The sequence below is a fragment of the Perca flavescens genome, chromosome 14 (genome assembly GCF_004354835.1).
Source record: "Perca flavescens isolate YP-PL-M2 chromosome 14, PFLA_1.0, whole genome shotgun sequence".
Lineage (NCBI taxonomy): Eukaryota > Metazoa > Chordata > Actinopteri > Perciformes > Percidae > Perca > Perca flavescens.
Genome location: NC_041344.1, coordinates 4,306,373 through 4,328,319, shown reverse-complemented (window position 1 = coordinate 4,328,319; position 21,947 = coordinate 4,306,373). Strand labels below are relative to the sequence as shown.

The 21,947-nt window shown below is 39.5% G+C and overlaps 3 protein-coding genes and 1 long non-coding RNA gene across 5 annotated transcripts in view; all 4 read left to right on the top strand.

The window, feature by feature from the left end:
- The window catches only part of LOC114568523 (H-2 class I histocompatibility antigen, Q10 alpha chain-like), a 20,215-nt gene extending 19,365 nt beyond the window's left edge, over positions 1-850 (top strand). The window contains exon 8 of the mRNA XM_028598138.1: positions 774-850. Coding sequence (XP_028453939.1) covers positions 774-850 — 77 coding nt within the window. The remainder of the gene's footprint in view (positions 1-773) is intronic.
- Positions 851-4,123: 3,273 nt separating this feature from the next.
- On the top strand, positions 4,124-14,447 carry LOC114568762 (H-2 class I histocompatibility antigen, Q10 alpha chain-like). Of its 2 annotated transcripts, none has more exons than XM_028598415.1 (6): positions 4,124-4,323; positions 9,585-9,857; positions 10,428-10,715; positions 11,594-11,878; positions 12,242-12,367; positions 14,325-14,443. In XM_028598415.1, the coding sequence occupies exons 1-6, from the start codon at positions 4,251-4,253 to the stop codon at positions 14,381-14,383; spliced, it is 1,104 nt and encodes a 367-aa protein (XP_028454216.1). In that variant the 5' UTR covers positions 4,124-4,250; the 3' UTR covers positions 14,384-14,443. The 2 variants fall into 2 exon arrangements, with proteins under 2 accessions (XP_028454216.1, XP_028454217.1); XM_028598416.1 differs by lacking the exon at positions 4,124-4,323 and adding an exon at positions 5,726-5,913 and having other exon boundaries at positions 14,325-14,447.
- Positions 14,448-15,332: 885 nt separating this feature from the next.
- LOC114568765 (uncharacterized) lies at positions 15,333-18,969 on the top strand. The gene is made up of 3 exons (XR_003694317.1): positions 15,333-15,401; positions 15,844-15,900; positions 16,915-18,969. It is a non-coding gene; the product is annotated as an uncharacterized LOC114568765 (long non-coding RNA).
- A 1,862-nt stretch (positions 18,970-20,831) lies between these two features.
- LOC114568522 (ATPase family AAA domain-containing protein 2) overlaps positions 20,832-21,947 on the top strand; it is a 48,762-nt gene continuing 47,646 nt past the window's right edge. Inside the window, exon 1 of the mRNA XM_028598137.1 lies at positions 20,832-21,358. Within this exon, the coding sequence (XP_028453938.1) occupies positions 21,188-21,358 (171 nt within the window). The 5' untranslated portion in view covers positions 20,832-21,187. The remainder of the gene's footprint in view (positions 21,359-21,947) is intronic.

Here is a 21,947-nt window from a genome sequence, read left to right as displayed (position 1 = left end):
TGCACTCAGTGAGCAGAGGGGGAGTGGCCAGTGGCCAGAGCAGCAAAAGCCAATGTGTGCTTCTTTTACCTATATATATATATATATATATATATATATATATATATATATATATATATATATATATATATATATAAATATATATTTAACGATGTATATTTAACGATATCTTTTGCATTTCTTATCCAAACAACGTCAAACTTGGCACTTGACACACACACAGACACACACAGACAGACAGACGTTCCTGCAATTATAGATAGATTATAGATTATATCTACATTGTTATAGTTAGTGGGAGGAAACCCGAAAGTCTTATCAAACCAAATCTAAATGATGAAATGATGTGGGTTTTTTTCAGAATTATGTGATTCTTTTTTTTTTTATGTGCCAAAGTGTGATTGTACATTATGTAGATGTGTTAAACCAAGCAGCAGATGATGAAGTGAGGTGCTGTAGTACATACAGTATCATAAGAAAACATGTCTCTGTGTGTGTAGAGAATACACACATATATATATATATATATATATATATATATATATATATATATATATATATATATATATATATATATATATCTAAATACATTGTCTTTTTCTTTACAGGCTCAAATTAATCTCTCTACAGGAAAGGCTCTCGTACCTCTACTGACTCTGGCCTCCAACGTGAGTATCTTTTATCCACTGATTGAAAGCTGCATCAAACTTCAACACTTTTTAGTATCTGTTGACATAATGTACTCACTCACTCACCTCTGTTCATCCCTGCAGGCGACAAAAAAATCCCAGCCCTGAGTCAGAATGCCCCCTTGGAGAATGAAGACAATGCTCAGGACCAATCAGAGTAATAACTTCAGTTTGGGATAAATAAAATAAAAAGGGGAATTTGGAAATCAACAACAAGTACATATAAAGGCTCAAAAAATGCATCAACTGTCTCTGAATAAAGGGTTCAGGGGACGGGGTCTTTAAAGATGAATGAATTTCAATATTCAAACAGCATCGATGTGGTCTTGTGATGTAGAACTTTGTAGCTATGAAAACAAAATGATCAGCACTAAAATATAGTTATATCCAGGGCATGAAATTAACACCAGTCCACCCGCCAAATGCAGGTGAATTTTGCAATTGGCGGGTAACACTGTCAATCTACCTGCCACTTTGGCGGGTGGCCAATGAGAATTGAGTGATTCAGATGCGTAACTATCGGTAAGCAGGGTACGCGGTTGCTTACAGGCCTGGTCCAATCAGGGGCCCCCATCACTGGAAGACATTGATTGACAGCCGGGACGCAGCCACTGACCAAGCGGGAGGGAGAACGGGTCAAATTAATTTCCTTGTTTATGTTATGAAGGCGAGACGTGTGTGTGACTCAAACTTCTCACATTTACCAACAAAACGTACAGCGAAAGACTTTTCAGACCTTCCTGCCAACATGTCAGGTCAACTCGCCCTCCGTCCCCAGAGAGGCGTAATCCTTGGCGACAGGCTCCCCATCCCCGTCCCCATCGTGCTCCCCGCCCGACCAATCACAGCCCTTCTCTTCTAACACCAGCACCATCGACCAGCTGCAGCTCGCTCTGCTCACCGCCAGCCAGTCGCTCTCGACTCCCAGAGTGCACCAGGGTGCCTCTCCTCTCTGGAGGCCTTCGAGGACTTCGGAGAGGCAGGAGGAGGAGCAGAGGGAGATGTTGATTCTGATAGTTCTTATAGACCGCATTACTGCTAACTTTTGACAATCATTTATATCATTTTTTTTTTTTAACTAAATTGCAAAACACCCCGTTCTTCCAGCATCTCAGTCGTGAGAATTTTCTGCTTTTCTTTTGTCTTATGTGTTTGAAAAGTAAATAATTTTGTTGATCAGATATCACTTTCGCTTTAAGATATTGTGTTGGATAGTCTTTGTAATTCTACATGACAAACAAACAAACAATTAATTGAGTAAAGATACCCTGCCGAGTGTTTTCTACCAAAATGCATTGTGAGAAACATTGGTGTGAAACAAGCGTGATGAATCAGTGTGTTATACAGTTTAAAAACTTGATTATATTCGGGGTTATAACAATACCCCAGTTTTTAAAATGTAAACACCTAACCCCGGCTAAAGTCAGAGTTCTCATACCCCGGTTAACAGACGTAAATAACTTCTTTAGGCTATGTTCACGCTTGCCGTCTTTTTTGACAAGAAAATGTTGACAAGGGCGCATTTTTAGTAAAAAAATAAACTGGCAGCGTTTAGTTTCCAAAAAGCAGATTTTGTTGCTATAACAACAGCTACTGCTACAGTATCCTAGCTAGAGCGCTATGTGGAGCGGTGCAAATGCTAACGTTAGGTTTTCAGATTACATTATGTGCTTACATAATTGCAAAAAGGGCTCTCCAATTTTTTCTCAGTTAGCCTTTTAACAAGATATCAGATTAGTAAACACAATGTGCCTTTGGACCATGGGATGAATGGTTGCTGATAATGGACAATGTAATTTAGATATTGCATTAAAGATCAGCCACTTCTTTCTACAACAGTCGAGAATCCTTCTGCAATTATGTAAGCACATAATGTAATCTGAAAACTACTGGACTGGGTAAAAACACAATGCAACTGATCTCAGCTTGTCTGTAATGGAAATTTCTAAGTGACCCCAAACTTTTGACCGGTAATATATTATACAGTATATGTAAAAATAAGAGGTGTTGCAATTAATCAAATAATCAATGCATCGCGATGCGGACATGGACGATGCAGCATCGATCCAGTGGCCGACCATAATCGATTATAACGCAAAGATGTCGCTCGTTAATTTTCCGGCCGAGGTATAAACATTCAAATGAAAAATAACATTCTCAGTAGCCTAACCCGTTTCATCTAGACCTATGATATAGACTCTAGTACACGTTGATGAAACACCTTAGGTGGGCTAGGCCTAAAATATATTTTATAATAGTGTCTTTATTTTGAAATGTATACTTATTTCTGTTTACACTTTAATGTAGACCTAACAACATTTCTGTTTACATTTTTCTGTTATGTTTTGTATATATATGTGCTCAGTGCTGTAGTTTTATGTATCCAATTTATTTAATATTAGAGCACTGCAGAATGTTTTGTTTTTCAAGCTTGAAAACCTATGAAGTGTGTGTGTGTGTGTTTGTTTAACTGTATTTGTGGGGTCATGGGGGAATACAGTATACTTGTGGGGTCCCGACAGCTTTGTGGGTCAAAAATGCTGGACCCCACAACTTTAAAGGGCTGTTTGAGGGTTAAGACTTGGTTTTAGGATTAGGGATATAATTAGGTAAGGGTTAAGGTTAGGCATTTAGTTGTGATGGTTAAGGTTAAGGTTAGGGTAAGGGGCTAAGGAATGCATTATGTCAATGGCGGGTCCCCACAAAGATAATAAAACAAACGTGTGTGTGTGTGTGTGTGTGTGTGTGTGTGTGTGTGTGTGTGTGTGTGTGTGTGTGTGTGTGTGTGTGTGTGTGTGTGTGTGTGTGTGTCTGTCTGTAGACTTTGTTAAATAAAAAAGATTGTTTATGTTACTACTTGTATTTTTGGATGAAAACATAACCATATGAAGTAATATAGAAAACTGTATTATATTGAACTATACAGTATCTTAATGCATTCTGTCCATTCAAATATCCTATATGGCTTTAATAGAAAAATGTATTTGACGCATCGTGATGCATCGAGATATCGAGTCGCTGTCATGATAATCGTAATTGAATCGGGAGATCAGTGAAGATTCACACCTCTAGCAAATATATGAATGAAGAGAGTTGTAATACAAAACTCAACAGATTTTTTGATTTGGATGTTTGATTCAGTGTCATCGGACTAGTGGTGCAAAATAAGTACAAATTTAAGGTACTTCATACTGTACTTGAACATCTCAGTGGTAACTTTTTACTGCATTATATTCATGTCACAGCTTTAGTTGCTTTAAAAGCACACGGAAAGCTTTAAAAATATGTTAATATACATGTTTTGTTATAAATTAAACAGTTCAGTTTTACAAAGAACTAAATACTTCTTCCGCCGCTGATAATATGATCTACTTCCTCTATCCAGTGCTTGCTGAGCTGCCTGTCTGACAACCTTCCGTAACGTAATCTGCCTAGCAACCTATTCTGAATTTTTGATTGGATGATTCGCGGCAGTGACAACAAAGCAGACCACGTAGCTACGTCCAGCTCGGCAGTTTATCTTTCTCCTTTTTATCAGAAGTTTCCCCGATTTTTAAGATCATGAGTCAACCAAAAGCCTGGATATTTTTGTTTTTGCCATTTATGTGGCTGAACTTAGAGCCGACTGGAGGCGGTAAGTTGTACAATTGTGGCAAACGTTAGTAAGAAGAACGTTACAACCAACGGTTTAAAGACGTCAACGGCTAACGTTTTTAGCTAGCTAGCTAACTACTTGTTTACGTCGTTTGCTAACGTTAAATTACTTCTCTAATCCGTTAACGTTAGTTAAATATGACGGTTTAACTATCTGTAACGTTATAAATAAAAGCTTAAGCTATAATGTGCACAATGCTTTCCTCAAAAAACAATGTTACGTTATAAACTTATACAAAAGTAGTCCCTCTCAATCATCATTATTGTGACCCACTAGATGTGAGTGTGTGGTGGTGTCTGTATCTGCACTGCAGAGACTCTGCTGCCTAATTACGTAGGCTACGGCGAATGCTGTGCGTGGAGCCTCCGCAGGACCACAAATAACGCTTTTTATGCCTGGATTCTTTCTTTGGTTCTTATTTTGGACAGCCGGGCATGTGAGCGGAGGAATAAACACCTCGGAACTGTTTATTTCCTCCGCTGAATCACTCCGCGCTATACTCATGTCGTTCATCACTCGCCTAAAAAAGGAAGCTGCAGCTCCGCCAGCAAAAAGTCCCTTGTTACTGGATGACAGGCACTGGCGGGCACGGAGGGAGGGCGTGCGCCGGTCTTTATCCAATACATAAAACATATTTAGTTAATTTTAACTATATGTGGCCTTATATAACAATATAACATATTTGTTTGTATTTATCTTTTAAAATAATGTACATATATAAATATAATATTAGGTTATGTTGTTTTGCTAACTAGACGATTTTTCAGAGTGAAGAATTGCAGACTTATTGCCTTACTGAATTGATTGCGAAGTAAACACACTGTTCTTGAACAAAACACACCTAAAACACAATGTGATAAACAAGGAAGCTGCAGTCGTGCTGCGTTCACTGACATGCAGACATGTCCCGGGACTTTCCTAGATAGTTGGAGATCTCAACCCCGCCAATGTTGACCCTAAGTTACGCCCTTGGTTGATTGGATAAAACAAAAAGTAAATATGTCACTTTTGACTTTAGGGAAATTGAGATGGTCTTTTCTTTACATTTCTGACACTTTAAAGACAGAAATAAATTATTGGTCAACAAAAAGTGAGTCCATCAGTGCCCCCCTAACAAAAGCCACACTGTATATGGCATTTAGTGTGTGCAATGTATTTGAAATTGTTAAAAAAACATGTTTTTAGTGGAGGTTTTAACATTTAAAAAAGTGTTACTATAACGTGAAAAGTACATGGAAGTAAAGTACAGACGATTGTATTTATATTGTAGTTTTTATATTTATAGTTTAGGTATGTTAGGAAATGAATATGATCCAATGCAGCAAAAATGTAGCTGTCAAATGATTGCGACATACGTCTGTAATTAACGAGCAGCCCCTGAATGCGTCATGCAGACAGAAGAAGCAGGAAACGGCAGCAGTCGGTTTGCGGGCCGACACGGAGCCCAAAAACACGGTCCAACCGGCGGATTAAACTGAGTTTTCAAAGCGAGAGAAGAGTCTGGTTCCGTGAAAATGTATTTCTTCGCAGTGTTCGTCCTTTTGGGGACAGGACTGGCGGTAAACGGCGGTAAGTTGAGAGTTTTTCAACACGCTCGTGTGAGTCGTTAAAAGTGAAAGTAAAAAAGACCCAAGTTGTGACGTCTTTAAAATTCGTATTTCTGTTCATTATTTCAGTTTAATGTGTTGTTAAATTGGACGTTGAGTTGTTTTCATGTTTGTTAAACGTTAATTTAGACTTAATCCATAGCTTCACTAAATCAAAACAAACCAGGAGAAATGGATTTTTTACCGCGAGGTTGTCAGTTGTTGTTAATGTGACGTTAGGCTGCGTGTAACGTTAGGCCTCTAACATGGCGTCAGTATGAAACTAGTTATTAACAATAATAATAATAATCTTTTATTAAGGAGCATTTTTCACACTCCATTTTTTACAAACTGCTGCACATAACAACAAAACAAGCCCGTTATAATATATTATATGTTATATTATTTACAACAAATAGAAAGTATTTGGTTCATAAAAACCTGCACAGTGTTGGTAAGAAAATGGGAAGGAGATCTCACTGACTCAGTTAAAGTTAACATAAAGCTATATTGGTTATGTTTACTGTCGTTATCGGTGTGGACAAGATTTTGTGTGTGTTGAAAATTTCTTTATTAGGAGTAACCCCTTGAGATGCACCATTTCGTTTTCGAGGGGGTCCTAAACAATAATTGAATATACATTACAATCATAATTACATACAACAGTTAACAAAACAAAAACAGTGTGTTTTCTGCGTGTGCGTTTGTGTGTATAAATGTGAACTCTGGACAGAAACTGCTCAAAGTTTGGCCAAGTGTGCTCAACACCAGAATGTTAATTAGTGTACCTTTATTTGAAGAAGTATGAAAATGTGGTTAAACCAAGAATGCTAAATTATCTGTTCCTGTTTCTTCTTCCAGTTAAACTTGTTACTTATACTTACCTTAACCTTGTCATTATCACATTGTCTTTGTATATCAAATGGTGAAACATCTTAGTTTGCTAAAACCCAAAGAAGACTCTCAAGTTATTTAAATTGTTTGTTTTGTCAAACTGGCCGGTCCAATAACCTAAAAGATGTTTAATGATCACCTGTCACAAGACAGAAAAGCGAGAGATCAACACACACTTTAGGCCCCTGGGATTGTTTTGTAATAGACCTCTTTCACGGCAGACATGTTAAGGGTTAAACATTTGCCCTACTATCAGAACAAGTTGACAATCAGCTGTAAACAACATAAAGTGGACAAAAATTAAGAAAACTACAGATGAAGTTAATAAACTAAACCCACCCATAAGGTACTGCATGCTGTACTCGTACATCTCAGTGGTAAATATTGTACTTTTTTACTGCATTATATTCATCTCACAGCTTTTAAAGCATACAAAAAGCTTTTAAAATGTGTTTTCTTATAAATTACACTACCCAAAAGTTGTTTTTTTTAGCAGATCTATCATTGTTATCAGAAAGATAAGAGACATTACTCACGGTTGGCTTTCTTAAATTATTTTAAATCTCGTTTGTGATAGGAGAATCAGTTGTAAACATTTAGTTTTTATTAATTAAAGGGGTTTCCTGCTTGAGGGATCAGAGTGATCTGTTTATGACGGGTGGAAAGTTACCGTCATGACAGGTTTGCAGATGTGTTTGAGTGATAATTACCTTTTTAATAACGTTGGCTCGATCCAAGCAGCACCACCCTTTAGATTGGCATCAGCGAGCCGACAGACAACATTGTTGAGATAACTCTGACGTGATGAGAGAAGAAGAAGTGGCTCATAAACACACAGTTGGATTGCTATTCTGAGTTTTGGTTTCCTGTGCGTGTCTCTGTGTGTCTGTCTGTGTGTGTGTGTGTGTGTGTGTGTGTGTGTGTGTGTGTGTGTGTGTGTGTGTGTGTGTGTGAGTGCCTATGTCAATAGTGTAACCAAGAAGCAACCCTCAGATATGTTTTATACTAATTGTAGTTTTGGTTTCCTCATTCTTTCTCGATTCTGTCTGACTTGTCCTTCATGTCGATACTTTTAACGCATCTTTGACATTTCAGTACGGCGATTTCTTGATACTTATTGACAGACAAATACACACACACGTAACTTTATTGTGTCAGTGTGAAACTTCACCACAGTTTTCTAACGAGCTGCGTTCACACTGGAGGCCAAACAGGAAGTGGGACAGGAAGAGATACACATCTGTGCAGCAAGTCACGCTTTACTTGTGCTTAATGCACGTAGCCACGACACACACACAGACACCGACACACACACAGACAGACAGTCAGACAAGCACAGACAGACGCACGCACACACAGACACACACACAAACATTAGCTGTCAGCATTTGAACCGTGTTTAATCTAGCTGCTAGCTAACAGTAGGCTAACGTCACCCGCTGCCAAGTGTAGCGTTAACTAGCGTCAGGTGCAGCGATGCTTCTGTTGCCTGTTTCAGAGCATCTGAGGGCAGCGCAGACTTTTCAGTGGCACCGAAATCTACGTTGCTACCCAACCCTAAGTGCAATGCAGTTCTCCATTTGTGTGTCAAAGCCTTTGGACCCATGTTGTACCTAAATATTTGGATGGATAGGTCTCACTAAGGCCACGTACCAAAACAATCTCTTTTTTTTTTTTTTTTTTTTTTTTTTTACCCGTCTTCCCTGGATTTGTTTCAAGAATAGTTGCATCCAAAACGAATCCATTTGTAAATGACTCAACACGCTACTTCATATTCCAGGCCTATAGGCGGCGCTGTTTCTGCTACAGAAATTCACCAAAAAACGGAGAAGAAGAGCATAGTCACTTCCACTTCCCATCACAACATGACTAGCTAGACTAACGTTCTCTTAATGCATCCGTGGACTTTAACAACTTTCACCACTGCTCATTTTATAAAGGCCGCCGCAAGAAAACGTGTCTTTGTTTACGTTGTATAATGTGCTGTTGGATTGCCTTTTATTTTGCAATTCTGTCTGCCATCGGACATGATTGCAGCCCACTAGCTAGCAGAGCTAACGTTAGCTAACATCGGCAGTCAAACAAACATCAATGATCCATGAATGATGTCTTTTTGATAATCTACAGTTTTCTGGCGGTAGCCTTTCTACAATAAGATGTGGTAAAAGTTACTGTAATCCGTTCAAGGAGTTGATAAGCAGACCGATTAGCTATCTAGTTGATAAGTTGTCTACTTCCACTTTATAAACAACCATAGCAGCTAACGTTAGCTACGTCTCTGCTGTAGCGATCAGCTACTTTAGCGATGTTTAACGTTGGCTACATGACGTTAGCAATATATCGTGTGTAGAATCCAGGACCGGCAGGGCAGAGGGAAGTGTCAGGGAGCAGAGACCAAACTATTTAGATGAAGTGAGCTGGTTTGACCACGGAGATGGGATATGCTTGCTTAGCTTCACCGCAGCCGTGTGTGACCGGAGTGCACTAGCACTAGTGCGGGTAAGAGGTCGAGGGGTGTGGCGATAACATCATCGACGTATTCGTCGTCCAAACGAGAGCCGTTTTCGAATTTTTTCACCCTGAGACCAGGTTTCAAAAAAGTGGGTTTTCAGGATTCTTTTGGACGGTCGGCCCAAAACGATTCAAAACGTGCGTTTGCGCACAAAAAACGTTTCCGTGTGGATGGCCCTTAAATCTACTGGTGCTTATCTTCCTCGTCTAATACATATCTGTCTGTCTTTCTACCTGTGTGACTCTCAGAGATTCATTCCCTCACTTACATCTACACGGCCTTCTCCAAACCTGTCAACCTACCGGGCATCCACGAGTTCACAGCCATGGGTCTGCTCAACGGCAGGATGATCGACTACTTTGACAGCGACAACCAGAAGAAAGTTCCCAAACAGGACTGGATGAAAGAGAGACTGCCTGCGGATTACTGGGACAAAGGCACCCAGTCCCGCCAGAGCAAGCAGCAGTGGTTCAAAGTCAACATCAACATCCTGAAGGAACGAATGAGACAGAATGACACGGGTAAGACTCGTCTGGGAAACACTTTATACTGACGGTGATATCACCGGCTATAATAAATCTCCAGCAACAATAAAGCTGTTCTGTTATTGGGCCAGAAAATGGTCTTCCTGTTAGTCTGCGTAAAATCACCCAGTTTTAATTGTAATTTTTGCTTCTTTGCATTTTAATCATTTGTTAACTAAGAAACAATTTTGCTTTCACGAGAATCTGATGGAGGAATGAGAGGGGGAGGGGAAACATCAGAGCAGGGGGAATGAGAGGGGGGAACTTAGCAAAAATATATTTGTTTTTAAACCAAAACGTAGCAATGTAAATGTAGCTTTAATGTTGGGCCTGATAGAATCTGTCATATAACTTTTTTTTTTTAATTCTCAATTTCATGATTCTGGTATCACAGAAACTACTGGGCTCTACATTAATGCTGCCAAAAGGAACAAAGACACTTGCCACCGGGCAAACAACCTTTCAGTCTGGTGTTAAATTCTTTAATGTTTAACCAGGAAACCTAGAAACCCACCTCAATGTCTATGTAGGCATGTTTCACTGTCCTGCGCTTCACTTTGCTTTCAGACACCCATATTCTCCAGTGGATGCACGGCTGTGAAGCCAATATCCGGGACGGAGTGATGAAGTTCCGACGCGGTGTGGACATGTACAGCTACGACGGAAACGACTTCCTGTCATTCGACGACGACAACAGCGTCTGGGTCGCCCCAACTGACGCGGCAGTCCAGACCAAGAGAAAGTGGGACGAAGTCCAGGTCCTAAAAGAATACACCAAGGGCTACCTGGAGAACGAGTGCATCGATTGGTTGGGGAAGTTCATCAATTATGGACAAAAACAGCTAGAACAAGCCAGTATGTATTAATTTACTCTAGAGATAATAGAAGTAGCTTTAGTATTGGAAGGACTGCAGGTTATCAAAATATGAAACTTGTAACTAACTGGTCTTGAAATGATTTGTATTTACACAAAAACGTTTGTTGTTTTAGACAACTGACAAAACAAGGGTTAAGGTTCATCTGTGAAGAGAGAGCACCTCTCCAAAGTGCCAGACGCCATCGATGGCTCACAATACAGTAAAACTGCACATTTTAGAGTGGCCTTTTATTGTGTCCAGCCTAAGGCACACCTGTGCAATGATCCTGCTGTCTAATCAGCATCTTGATATGCCACACCTGTGAGGTGGATGGATTATCTCGGCAAAGGAGAAGTGCTCACTAACACAGATTTAGACAGATTGGTGACCAATATTTGAGAGAAATAGGCCTTTTGAGTACATAGAAAACAGTCTTAGATTATTGAGTTCAGCTCATGAAAAATGGGGGCAAAAACAAAAGTGTTACATTCATAATTGTGTTCAGTGTATGAATACAATGTTGTCATGTCAGTCAACATGTATTTAACCATCTAATTTCCTTCTCCAAAATCATTTCAGTAGAGTAGTCACAGCGCTTACCTGCGCTGGTGTTTGTAAAGCATTAAAGTTCAACAAAGAACGGTTCATATTAGAAAAGTTCCTAATAAGGAAGAGTCACCAACGGACACCGCTCAAATGCCCCCTGACAGACAGAAAATTTGTTTTGAAAAAAGGCGCAAAGTTACAAAATGTAGGCGGTGTCACAGCAGTGTTTCAGGTTTCTAGTGTTAGTATAACATTTACTTTTTGTGTTTTTTAATTAGAAATGAAAACCCTTCAAATATGATCTCACTTTGCCTTTTTCTTTGTTTCCAGTTCCTCCGACGGTTCACCTGTTTACAAGGAACACCAAAGTTGAAGCAAACCTCCTTTTGACGTGCCTGGCCACAGGTTTCTTACCAAAAGAAATCACCCTGCGCATGAAAAGGAACGGCCGTATTCTAACTCCAGCTGACGGAGTTGTGTCCTCCGGCGTTCGACCCAATGGTGACGAGACCTTCCAGAGAAAAGACAGCGTGGAGATTTTACGGAGTGACTTGTCTGTCTACACCTGTGAAGTGATCCATCAGGCATCCAAGTTACATGTTGAGAAGGAGTGGGGTAAGAAACTTTATTTTATTGTCTTTTGTTTATGTTCTTTATTGCTCCCCAGTGGGGAAATTAACATGTAAACCCCTGTTTGTTAGAACATACTACACACAGGCTTGAAATACACCAACACACATGCTCAGGTTGACACATTTTGTCTTTTTTGGCGTGTTTACATGTTTATTGCAGGAACGTCACTGGCAACCAGTGACGTGTCTCAGATGATTGACATAAACCTAACCCGCAAAGGTTCCTCACCACAGTTGAATTTGTCTTAAACCACAAGAAAGATTAATAAATGTAACGCAACAAACAGAAATGATGTTGAAAGTGAACTGAATAAAGAAACTAATGTAAATGTTTTCTGTGTTTTAGATCATAAACTTCACCCAGGCAACGACTCTGGACCAATCGTTGGTGGGGCGATTGGAGGCCTACTCTTGGTCATCGTCCTCGGGGTCGGGGTGGTGCTGTTTGTCTTGTATAAAAAAGGCAAACTTGGTAGGTGCACTATAACCATTGTTCTCTTTCAACAACAACATACCAGTGGAGTGGAATATATTTGTTACAAATTGTTCTGTAAAAGAAAATGCATGGATATTTAATTTTATTAAACTCTGCTTCTGACTGGCTAGTAGTCCTTACCTAGCTACTGAGCATGTGCGACTCCCAACAAAGATGGAACAGCAGTGAGATGTCTCACTCTGTAGCTAAAACAGAGAGCTCAACGCACAGGGTGAAAAGAGGAGCTGCAGCAATGTGCAGTACAACAAAAATATGGTGTTTTTTGAAGATTAAACCATGTAAACCTATTCTGATATAACCTCTAAATACAATTATGAACCTAAAAATTAGCATAATATAAGCACTTTAATGTCTTTACAGTCGTTAAGTTAAGATGTGCTGTAAAGTCTTTATCAGGTGCAAAGGTCTGTTATTATTTTGTGGCGGACTTCACGATGTGTTCAAAGGTCACAACTAACAGCCGTCCTGTCAATCAGTATGTGGCAAAGGTGTTTTTTAATCCTTAATTCAGTGAACTTAACTCTCTCAGGTCTCACACAGTGCTGTAAACAGTAAACCTGTTACCTGCAGTAATAAATATATTTTCTTATAAAATGTCATTAATAATAATAATAAAAATTAATGTTTTTACTGGAAGATTTCCTTCTGCGTATAGATAAGCTGACAGCATATTTCCTCTTTTTTTGTTGTTGTTTGCATTGTTTATAAAGCCTCCAAAGTCCCATAAGATAGTTTGACTTACTTTGCACACAAGCTATCAACATGGGGAACAAGACAATGTACTAGGATTTCATGTTTTTTTTTCTTCTCTCTACCATGCAGTTGGCCCTTATAACCCTAAACCCTAAAAATTACATTTACATCACATTTTTTATTTATTTTTTTTATTTTCATTTCCGAATATCACTTTAAGTCGTACTGCTGTACAGTGTTGGAAGTTACTTTTAAAAAGTAGTGTTTGCTCATTACTCGTTACTTCTTAAAAAAAAGTAATCCTTTACTTTACTTAGTTACCCCCTATGGAAAGTAAATTTTTACTTTACTCGTTACTTTTACGTTACTTTTAAAAGCAGTTGTCTCTGGCAGAGACTGAAGTTAATTATACAGAATCTATCTTTGACCATAAAGCCAATCTATGTTTTATCAGTGAAGTGTCTGAACTAGGCTACACTGCAGATTCTCTACTCGCAGAGGGATGGCCGATTCATTATGAACGAGTCCAGCGTGGGTTGAATGCACATCGGCAGGTCATCGGCGTTACGCGGTGTTAGTGTGTAATGTCCATATCTACTTGTAGTACTGGTCGCGCAGCCACGATGGTCCGTGCGTTGTCATAGACACATGCAGCCTCTTTTCTTTTCCTTGTGTGTCCGTGCGACCGACACAAGTCCACAGTGGTCCGCTGCGTATAGCCTAGCCTATGTATGAGCCCATCTCCACCGCATCCGTCTGTGAGGTTGTCAGCTTTGTGTCTGCCTGGCGTGCTCGGTTTGTAGGACGGCCGATTTAACCGCCAGTCCTCAGCGATGGAGTAGCGTGTGTCACATAGCTCTCCGCTCAGAGCGCCGCCACGAAGCTAAAAACACTCTCAAAAGTTAGCTAGCGTTGGCTGCAGCATTGCTCCGCTACCACCAGCCTCCGTCACGGCTGAGTGTCGCTGTCAAATCTGTCCCTGGGAAAAGTAACGTTGCGCCGAATTGAAAAGGAACTACGTTTTCGTTACAACACTGTTACAAGTAGTTACAACACTGCTGCTGTAACATAAAGACGTTAGGTTGTATTCAAATGTATTCAGTATTCCAACTGTGAATTTAAACGCTGTGTATTTAAATTCACTAGACTCAGCCAATGAAAAGCCTCTGCAGATGTACACCATGTTGACTTCATCCCTGATTAATTACACAGTCTGTAATAACATTGTCTTTATTTACAGGAGCTTGCGGAATGAGAGGCAGCAAAGGTAACTACTTTATTCCTCTTAAAGTCTTGTGAAGTTCATAGTTCAGAGTCACCGTCTGTGCACTCAAGCAAATGACTAGAGCTGTAACAATTCAAAGTTTTGCTGGACAATTAATTGTCTCAGAAATAATTGTCTCTTGTAGACAAATAATTAAAAAAAAATTTATTGATTACTTTTTCAAACAAATTAAAGTTTAAATGAATCCCAGGATACATCTTTTGTTATTTATCATAGTTATAGGACCCAGATACGCAGGTACACATCCTATAAAATAAACCACGCCTCTTTATTATCATAAAACGTATATTTATTTTTTTTTAAGATTATTTTTTGGGCATTTCTGCCTTTAATCACCAGAACAGCATGAAAGGGGAGAGAGGGGGGAGAAGACATGCAGTAAACCTGCTGCAGGTCGGATTCGAACCAGCGACCTCTGCGCCAGGGAATAAACCTCTTCATATGGGCGCACGCTCTACCAACTGAGCTCATTCCCATCAATAAAACAACAAAACATTAATCATTAACAAAAAACAGAGCTTGTTCGTTTTCTCTGGCTTGAGACAGCTACAGCCCAGGATGTTTGGAGTTGATATGGCAACAAGCGGCCGATGCCGCTAGAATCGAAATGCTGAAATTAGGTCCGACACAAAGAAGTGTTCTCGATCCAGATCAAACTGAAAAGTCTGAAAGTTCGGACCAAACAAGCCTGTAACAATTATTAAATAACTAACCGCAATTTTTTATCTGTGGAATACCACTGTTCAACTAAACAGACTTTTATTTTCTTCACAGTATCTCTCAGCACCGTTTCCACTGCCAGTTACAATGGTGGCAATAGTAAGTATCTTTGTCCACAGAATGAATTTTCCCACGTTATCGTCTGCCAACTCCCCCCTCCCCCCCCCGCTTGTCTTTACTTGTGTGTGTGTGTGTCTGTGTGTGTCTGTGTGTGTGTGTGTGTGTGTGTGTGTGTGTGTGTGTGTGTGTGTGTAGGTGTAAGCAGTAACGGCGGTAACAATGGCCCAGCCGGGTACCAACCTGTCCCCCAGAGTGAGTGTTTTCCTCTTTTCCATAAATCTGACAGCTGATGGCCGATGCTTCTTTCAGACAGTCACCATGAAGCCTCTTGGCTTCCCCGATGCTTGCAGGGGACGGCAGCTACTTTAGGTCTGCACCCCACCCTCAACGTTTCTGGGTGCTAAGTTACAGGAAGCTATTGTTAACAATCAACAGCAATCGAGTTTCCCTGGTACCTCGCCTTGCCTCTAATGGGACAAATAAATTACAGTTTCAGTCACATGTAAAATTATTACATCAGGAGGCAGAGGAAAAGCTAAATTTGATGCACGCCCATGGTGAGTGTTTGCCTCTAGAAATAGTTTTTTAATGCCATAGTGTGATTGTAGTACGTATGTGTGTTACACCAACGATGAGACGATGAAGTGAGGTGCTGTAGTTACAGTTTAATAAGAAAACGTGTGTGTTTGTGTAGGTAATACCAGCGCTAACAACGGTAACACAGCCAGCGGGACCCAGCCTCTCCTCCAGGGTGAGTGTTTGCATTTAGAAATAGTTTTTTAATGCCAAAGTGGGATTGTAGTACATATGTGTGTTACACCAACGAGGAGACGATGAAGTGAGGTGCTGTAGTTACAGTTTAATAAGAAAACGTGTGTGTTTGTGTAGGTAATACCAGCGCTAACAACGGTAACACAGCCAGCGGGACCCAGCCTCTCCTCCAGGGTGAGTGTTTGCATTTAGAAATAGTTTTTAATGCCAAAGTGGGATTGTAGTACATATGTGTGTTACACCAACGAGGAGACGATGAAGTGAGGTGCTGTAGTTACAGTTTAATAAGAAAACGTGTGTGTTTGTGTAGGTAATACCAGCGCTAACAACGGTAACACAGCCAGCGGGACCCAGCCTTCCTCCCAGGGTGAGTGTTTGCATTTAGAAATTGTTTTTTAATGCCAAAGTGGGATTGTAGTACATATGTGTGTTACACCAACGAGGAGACGGTGAAGTGAGGTTACAGTTTTATAAGAAAGCATATGTGTTTGTGTTTGTGTAGGTAATACCAGCGCTAACAACAGTAACACAGCCAGCGTGACCCAGCCTTCCTCCCAGGGTGAGTGTTTGCATTTAGAAATAGTTTTTTAATGCCAAAGTGTGATTGTAGTACATATGTGTGTTACCCATACTAGTAGGGTGAGTGTTTGCATTTAGAAATTGTTTTTTTTAAAGTGTGATTGTACATAGATGTGTTACACCAAGCAGGAGACGATGAAGTGAGGAGCTGTAGTTACTAGGGGTGTGACGAGACACTCCGCTGATGAGACAAGACACTAAATTGGGCTCATGAAAACAAGACAAGATTTTAACACCATTTTAAAGAAAACTTCAATTAAGGAATATGACTGGTAAAAAAGTCTTTCTTCAAAGAACCAAGGTTACAACATAACCAAGCGTAGTAGAGTGAGTAGGCTGATTTAAAGCTGCATCAAGCTTCAAGTATCTACTGTACATAATTTACTCACTCACTTACCTCTGTTCATCCCTGCAGGCGACGAAAAACCCGACCCGGAGCCAACAAGCCTCTCGGGCAATGAAGACATATAACTTTAGTTTGGGATATATAAAATAAAATGGGGAACTTGAAAATCAACAAGTACAATCATCAATGTGGTCTTGTATTGTAGCACTTTGTAACTATGAAAACAAAGTGATCAGCACTAAAATATAGTTATATCGTTTGTCTCAAGTGGCTAAAAGTTAGGCCAGCTTGTAGGTAGAGTGAAACCTAAAAAGTAGAAAGTGTGACCTGTAATAAATGTAATTAATATGAATTCAGAAGCACCTTAAAGAGACTCCTGAAAGATCAAAAGTATGTTTGTATAGAGATCTTATAAAAAGCCAAAGATTTAAAACTATATCTTTGCTAGAATTAAGGGGATGTTATTAGTAAAGGAGACATAGGTGGAGATTTTTATACTTACATTTTATACAAAATTGTTCTCAAATCTCACTAGAATTAGAAAAACCAGGGTGACAGTCTGCTTAAGGCTTGCTTGTGTTTATTGGGGGGGAGGGGGCTTTGGGACATCTGGGCTGAATAAGGGAGGGAACCTTTAAAGGGTCTGTATAAATGTAAAGTATTGAACAGCACGAAGGACATAAATATCACTTGAGTGATTCAAATGAATTAAAAAACAAAAATACCCCAAAAGAAGAACTAGCTATAGAAAATGAAAATGTTAAAAAAAGGTGCCATTTTCAAGGACTACATTGGTGCCTTTGCTTGATTAAATGTATGTAATATAAATCAAAGTATACTTCTAGTATTACTGCTGATACCGGCCTTTAAATTTCTGTCCTGATCGTCTTCACTTTATCTCGCCACGTTATAACCGTGAACTTGCTGCGAAATTTAGATTTTCTGCAGATAATCAATTATCAATTTATTGTTGTCTAACTCAATCTGCACTTATTACTACTCAAAGTACACATATCCTGTTTGTGGTTTAGGATTATGTAACTTGAGGCTGTTTCAAAGTCACCAGAACTGTGGAGATACTTATAAAAATAATATATGTGATAAGTAGTAAACAGGCTACAATTATATAAATACACAGTCACAAAGTTAGCCACAAAGTTTTAGCCTGGATTACAAATGAAGTCCACAATGTATTTTAAACTGGTGATAAGCTGTGGTAATATTAAAACAAGTGGTGTGAGTTATATAGGAATGCTTTTAGTCACTTAATTCTCTCTGTTGTAAATGCACTTTTATTTTTATCAAGCGAGTAGAATTAAATATAAGTTGCAAATATGCATTTTTAGAAGCTATGAATGTGAAAGTTTGTCTGAAATCTCTGAGCTGATAAAATATTTATGCTCATGTGTTAGTTATCTGGGTTTATCGTTAGGAATTTTAAGATTATGTACCTGTTGGCCTTTTTAAATGAGGAATTGAATCACTTTTTTTTATCCTAGATGAAATTAACATTGTTTGTTTGAAGAATCAAGAAATGTCACTTAAAACTGTTTATTTTGGTTATTTACTGGTAAGTCGTGTTTATACTATCTCTCTCTCTCTCTTTCGTGTGGTGTTCTAATTACAATCATAACATATTCATGTAATGATTGTTTGCTTAAGCACATGTCATTTTATTTTCTGGATTTAAAATGTTTGTTGTTTTTGGGTTATGCGTATTGTTTTCCTGCTGTGTATTTACACCCCTGAAAGATGAAATAGTTTAAACATGTTTTTGAAAATACACAAAAAAACATTCTAAGAAATCTCCAATGAATTCAGGAATCTCATCAGTACAGGTGTGTGTTTGTGTAACATTAAAATATGTATTTGCTCAAAGACACCATGGATTGTAAAACAATAGCAGACAAATATCAGATATTTGTAGCTTCTGTCTAATAAAAGTTTAAATTAGTTGAAGTCCCAAATTTTCCAGTTTGAATAAAATCCAAATTCACTAAAGGACAAAGCCAAGACGTGGACTCTTTCAATGTTAATGAACGTAGTGTTTGAACTCTGAAGACATTTGTCCTGCACATAATGTACTGGTGACATAAATAAATAAATATTTTTTTAAACGTACAATATGTGATTTTTCTGTGATTTTTTTTTTTTCTACCTCTAGGAGGGGGGGTTCTCAATCAAAACAATATAACTAAACTGGGTTCATACGTTTTGAAAAAACCTGGAAAAGTTATGGAATTTGAAAAATGCTAATTCCAGGGCTGGAAAGGTTTTGGGAAAAATAAAAAGACCCAGAAAGTTTTGAGTTTTTTTTTTTAATTCTTATTGTATAATGTCGACTGAGATTTTCAGGAATACATAGTCATGGATATTTGCCGAAATATCATGGAAAAGTATTGGTTAAAATGCGTATGAACCCTGACTAAAGACCAGGGATGCACCAAATCTAGGATTAGGATTTGGCCGAATATTGGGCTTTTTGACGGGGGTTCGGTTTCTGCCGAACTTAAACCTACGCTTGCACTCGGCGCGCTACGCTGGTCTCCGTAGTGACGGCGCCGTTGATTACGGGAAGGTGTTTACGTAGGTGGAGCGTTCAATGCAGCAGGCTGTGAGAAAGTGGACATGGATCTGGTGAGCAGAAGAAGTTGCTGTTTGGCAGCACTTTCAGTCAAAAGAAGACCATTCAAGTCCAGCTACATGTTCAATCTGTTCAATCCTGATTGGTCTGGTGGTGGCGAGGACCCTAAACTACACACAACATGGCCGCTGTTACAACATCTGGTCTGAAACATCTGGAAGAATACGAGTTGTTCATGAAGGAATCTCCAGACAGCAGCCAGAATGCAGCAACTTCAGGTACGGCAAAGGAAGGACAGTCCCTGTTTACTTCATTCATGTGTTTACTGGGTTCAGGGACTGAGGACGGGAGGAGGAGTCAGTATTTGGTTTCGGATTCTGACGAACCCCAAAAATCTGGATTTAAGTACAGGGGGGAGTGACAGTATATATTATAGAGGAAGACTGGCCGCTCTAGTCTATGTACACAAGATTGTTCAGGTTCCGCCTGAAATTCGGCCGGATGTCCGTCCCCTTCCTCTGTTTCTCTGTGTTGGCGTTCTAACCTCCGGCTGATTTGTGAGGACTATGGTTAACTGCTCCTCAGATCTCTGCAGGGTAAATCCAGACAGCTAGCTAGACTATCTGTCCAATCGGAGTTTTCTCTCGCACGACTAAAACTACTTTTGAACGTACACATGTTCCACCAAAAACAGCTTACTTCCAGAGACTATTTAGCAGAGGCACCGTGGCTCCGTCTGGAGCTTAGCCCCGCCCCAAGACGATTGTGATTGGTTTAAAGAAATGCCAATAAACCAGAGCACGTTTTTATCCCATCCCAGAATGCTGTGTGGACTAGCCACAATGAGGCAATGAGGGACTAAACTGCCGCTAACATCCAGAACGATGACTAAAAGGTTTCATCTGGTTTAAATAAAGAGTTAAAATCTATAAAATGTGGCTTTTAACTGGATAAAAAGTTGAATCAAGACAGCTTCTGGCAGGCAACCACACCACCATCGGTGGAATGTAATTAAGTACATTTACTCCAGTACAGTACTTAAGTCCAAATGGTGAGGTACCCCAGCTCCTTGATAAACTATTAAAAGTGGATAAATACATTTTAAAATTGACTTTTTAATGTTTGTTTGGGAGCATAAAAGCTAATCTAGTAAGGCAACAAACAAAACCAAACAAACTCAAAAGATATTTAATTTTCAGATGACGCTGTACAGTCTATGAGTGTTGTAGAAAAAGCGCTATATAAATAATGAAATCTAATAATAATAAATAATAAACAAACATATTAAAAATTTAACTTAATTGATGTAATTATTTATTTAAATGCGCTTTATTGATTTTTTTTTTTTAATTTGCTAGTCTTTTGTTTACTTACGCACATTACGGCATGACGTCACTAGGCGGCGGCAGATCACGGCGTTTTTGAATCCACACACGCACACACACACACACACACACACACACACACACACACACACATGTTTACACATCAGTCAGTCTGTAACGTTATCCATTGATCAAGGGTGGATTATTTTGGGGTGTGTGTGTTTGTGTTTCAGCCCCGCCTCAACACACGGAGCAGCAGCCGGTTCAACTGGAGCCAAACAACCGTCCTAGACTTGAACGTGTTTATTTCCGTATTCTGGTGGCGTTTGTTTATCGTTAATTTACCGGTAAACTAGCTTAAAAGTTAACGGTTTTGCGTGTTAGCTTCAGGTTAGCTTGTGTTCGTGTGTGTGTGTGTGTGTGCGGTGTCACCATGGTGACGCTCCGTGCTCGAGGCACCGGGGACGCGGATCAGAGCAGCCGGCGGCGGCGGCAGCAGCAGCGGCAGAGCCCGGTGAGAACCACCGGGTCCCCGCTGCGGGCTTCACCGGAGACCCGGACCCGGAGCACGGACCCCCGGCCGGAGGAACCAGAACTGTCCGATGTGAGTCCGTCCGTTTGAGTTCTGACGCTTCACTGCATCATTTGAGTTTTCAGTGTCAACTGGCAGTTTGTCAGATTTTAGCTAGCTAAGCTGTTATTAACTTACTTTAAAGTGAATCAAATTGAGTTTTTTTTATATAATCATTGTGGAAATATAAATATAAATCATCCGGGAATGTTTTGGGATCAAGGCGAGACACTACCGGCAAAAAAACATCGTTTTTTAATGATATTGTGAAATGTTTGGGCTATTTTGCTGCCGTAACATGTCTTCTTTCTGACTAAACAATGCTATATGATGTATATACTCTATATCAGGGGTCACCAACCTTTTTGGAACTGAGAGCTAGCATACTTCATGGGTATTGAGTCATACGGAGGGCTACCAGTTTGATACACTCTTCTGAAATAACAAATTTGCTCAGTTTGCCTTTAGTTATATATGGTTATTAATGATTAATGATGCTCATCTATGTGAAGACACTGATCCTGTTAATGATTTCTCATTATCAATAATTATCAACAATGACTTAACAAGGTGGGAAACAGATAATATCAATATTCAATTTCCATTTATTAGAACAGGTCTG

What these genes read in the sequence shown, in the direction of transcription:
- LOC114568762 (XM_028598415.1), top strand. Translation starts at nt 4,251, where the DNA reads ATGAGTCAACCAAAAGCCTGGATATTTTTGTTTTTGCCATTTATGTGG. An exon ending in AATGAGACAGAATGACACGG is followed by an intron (nt 9,858 to 10,427) that starts GTAAGACTCGTC and finishes CTTTGCTTTCAG; the next exon opens with ACACCCATATTCTCCAGTGG. An exon ending in GTATAAAAAAGGCAAACTTG is followed by an intron (nt 12,368 to 14,324) that starts GTAGGTGCACTA and finishes CTTTATTTACAG; the next exon opens with GAGCTTGCGGAATGAGAGGC.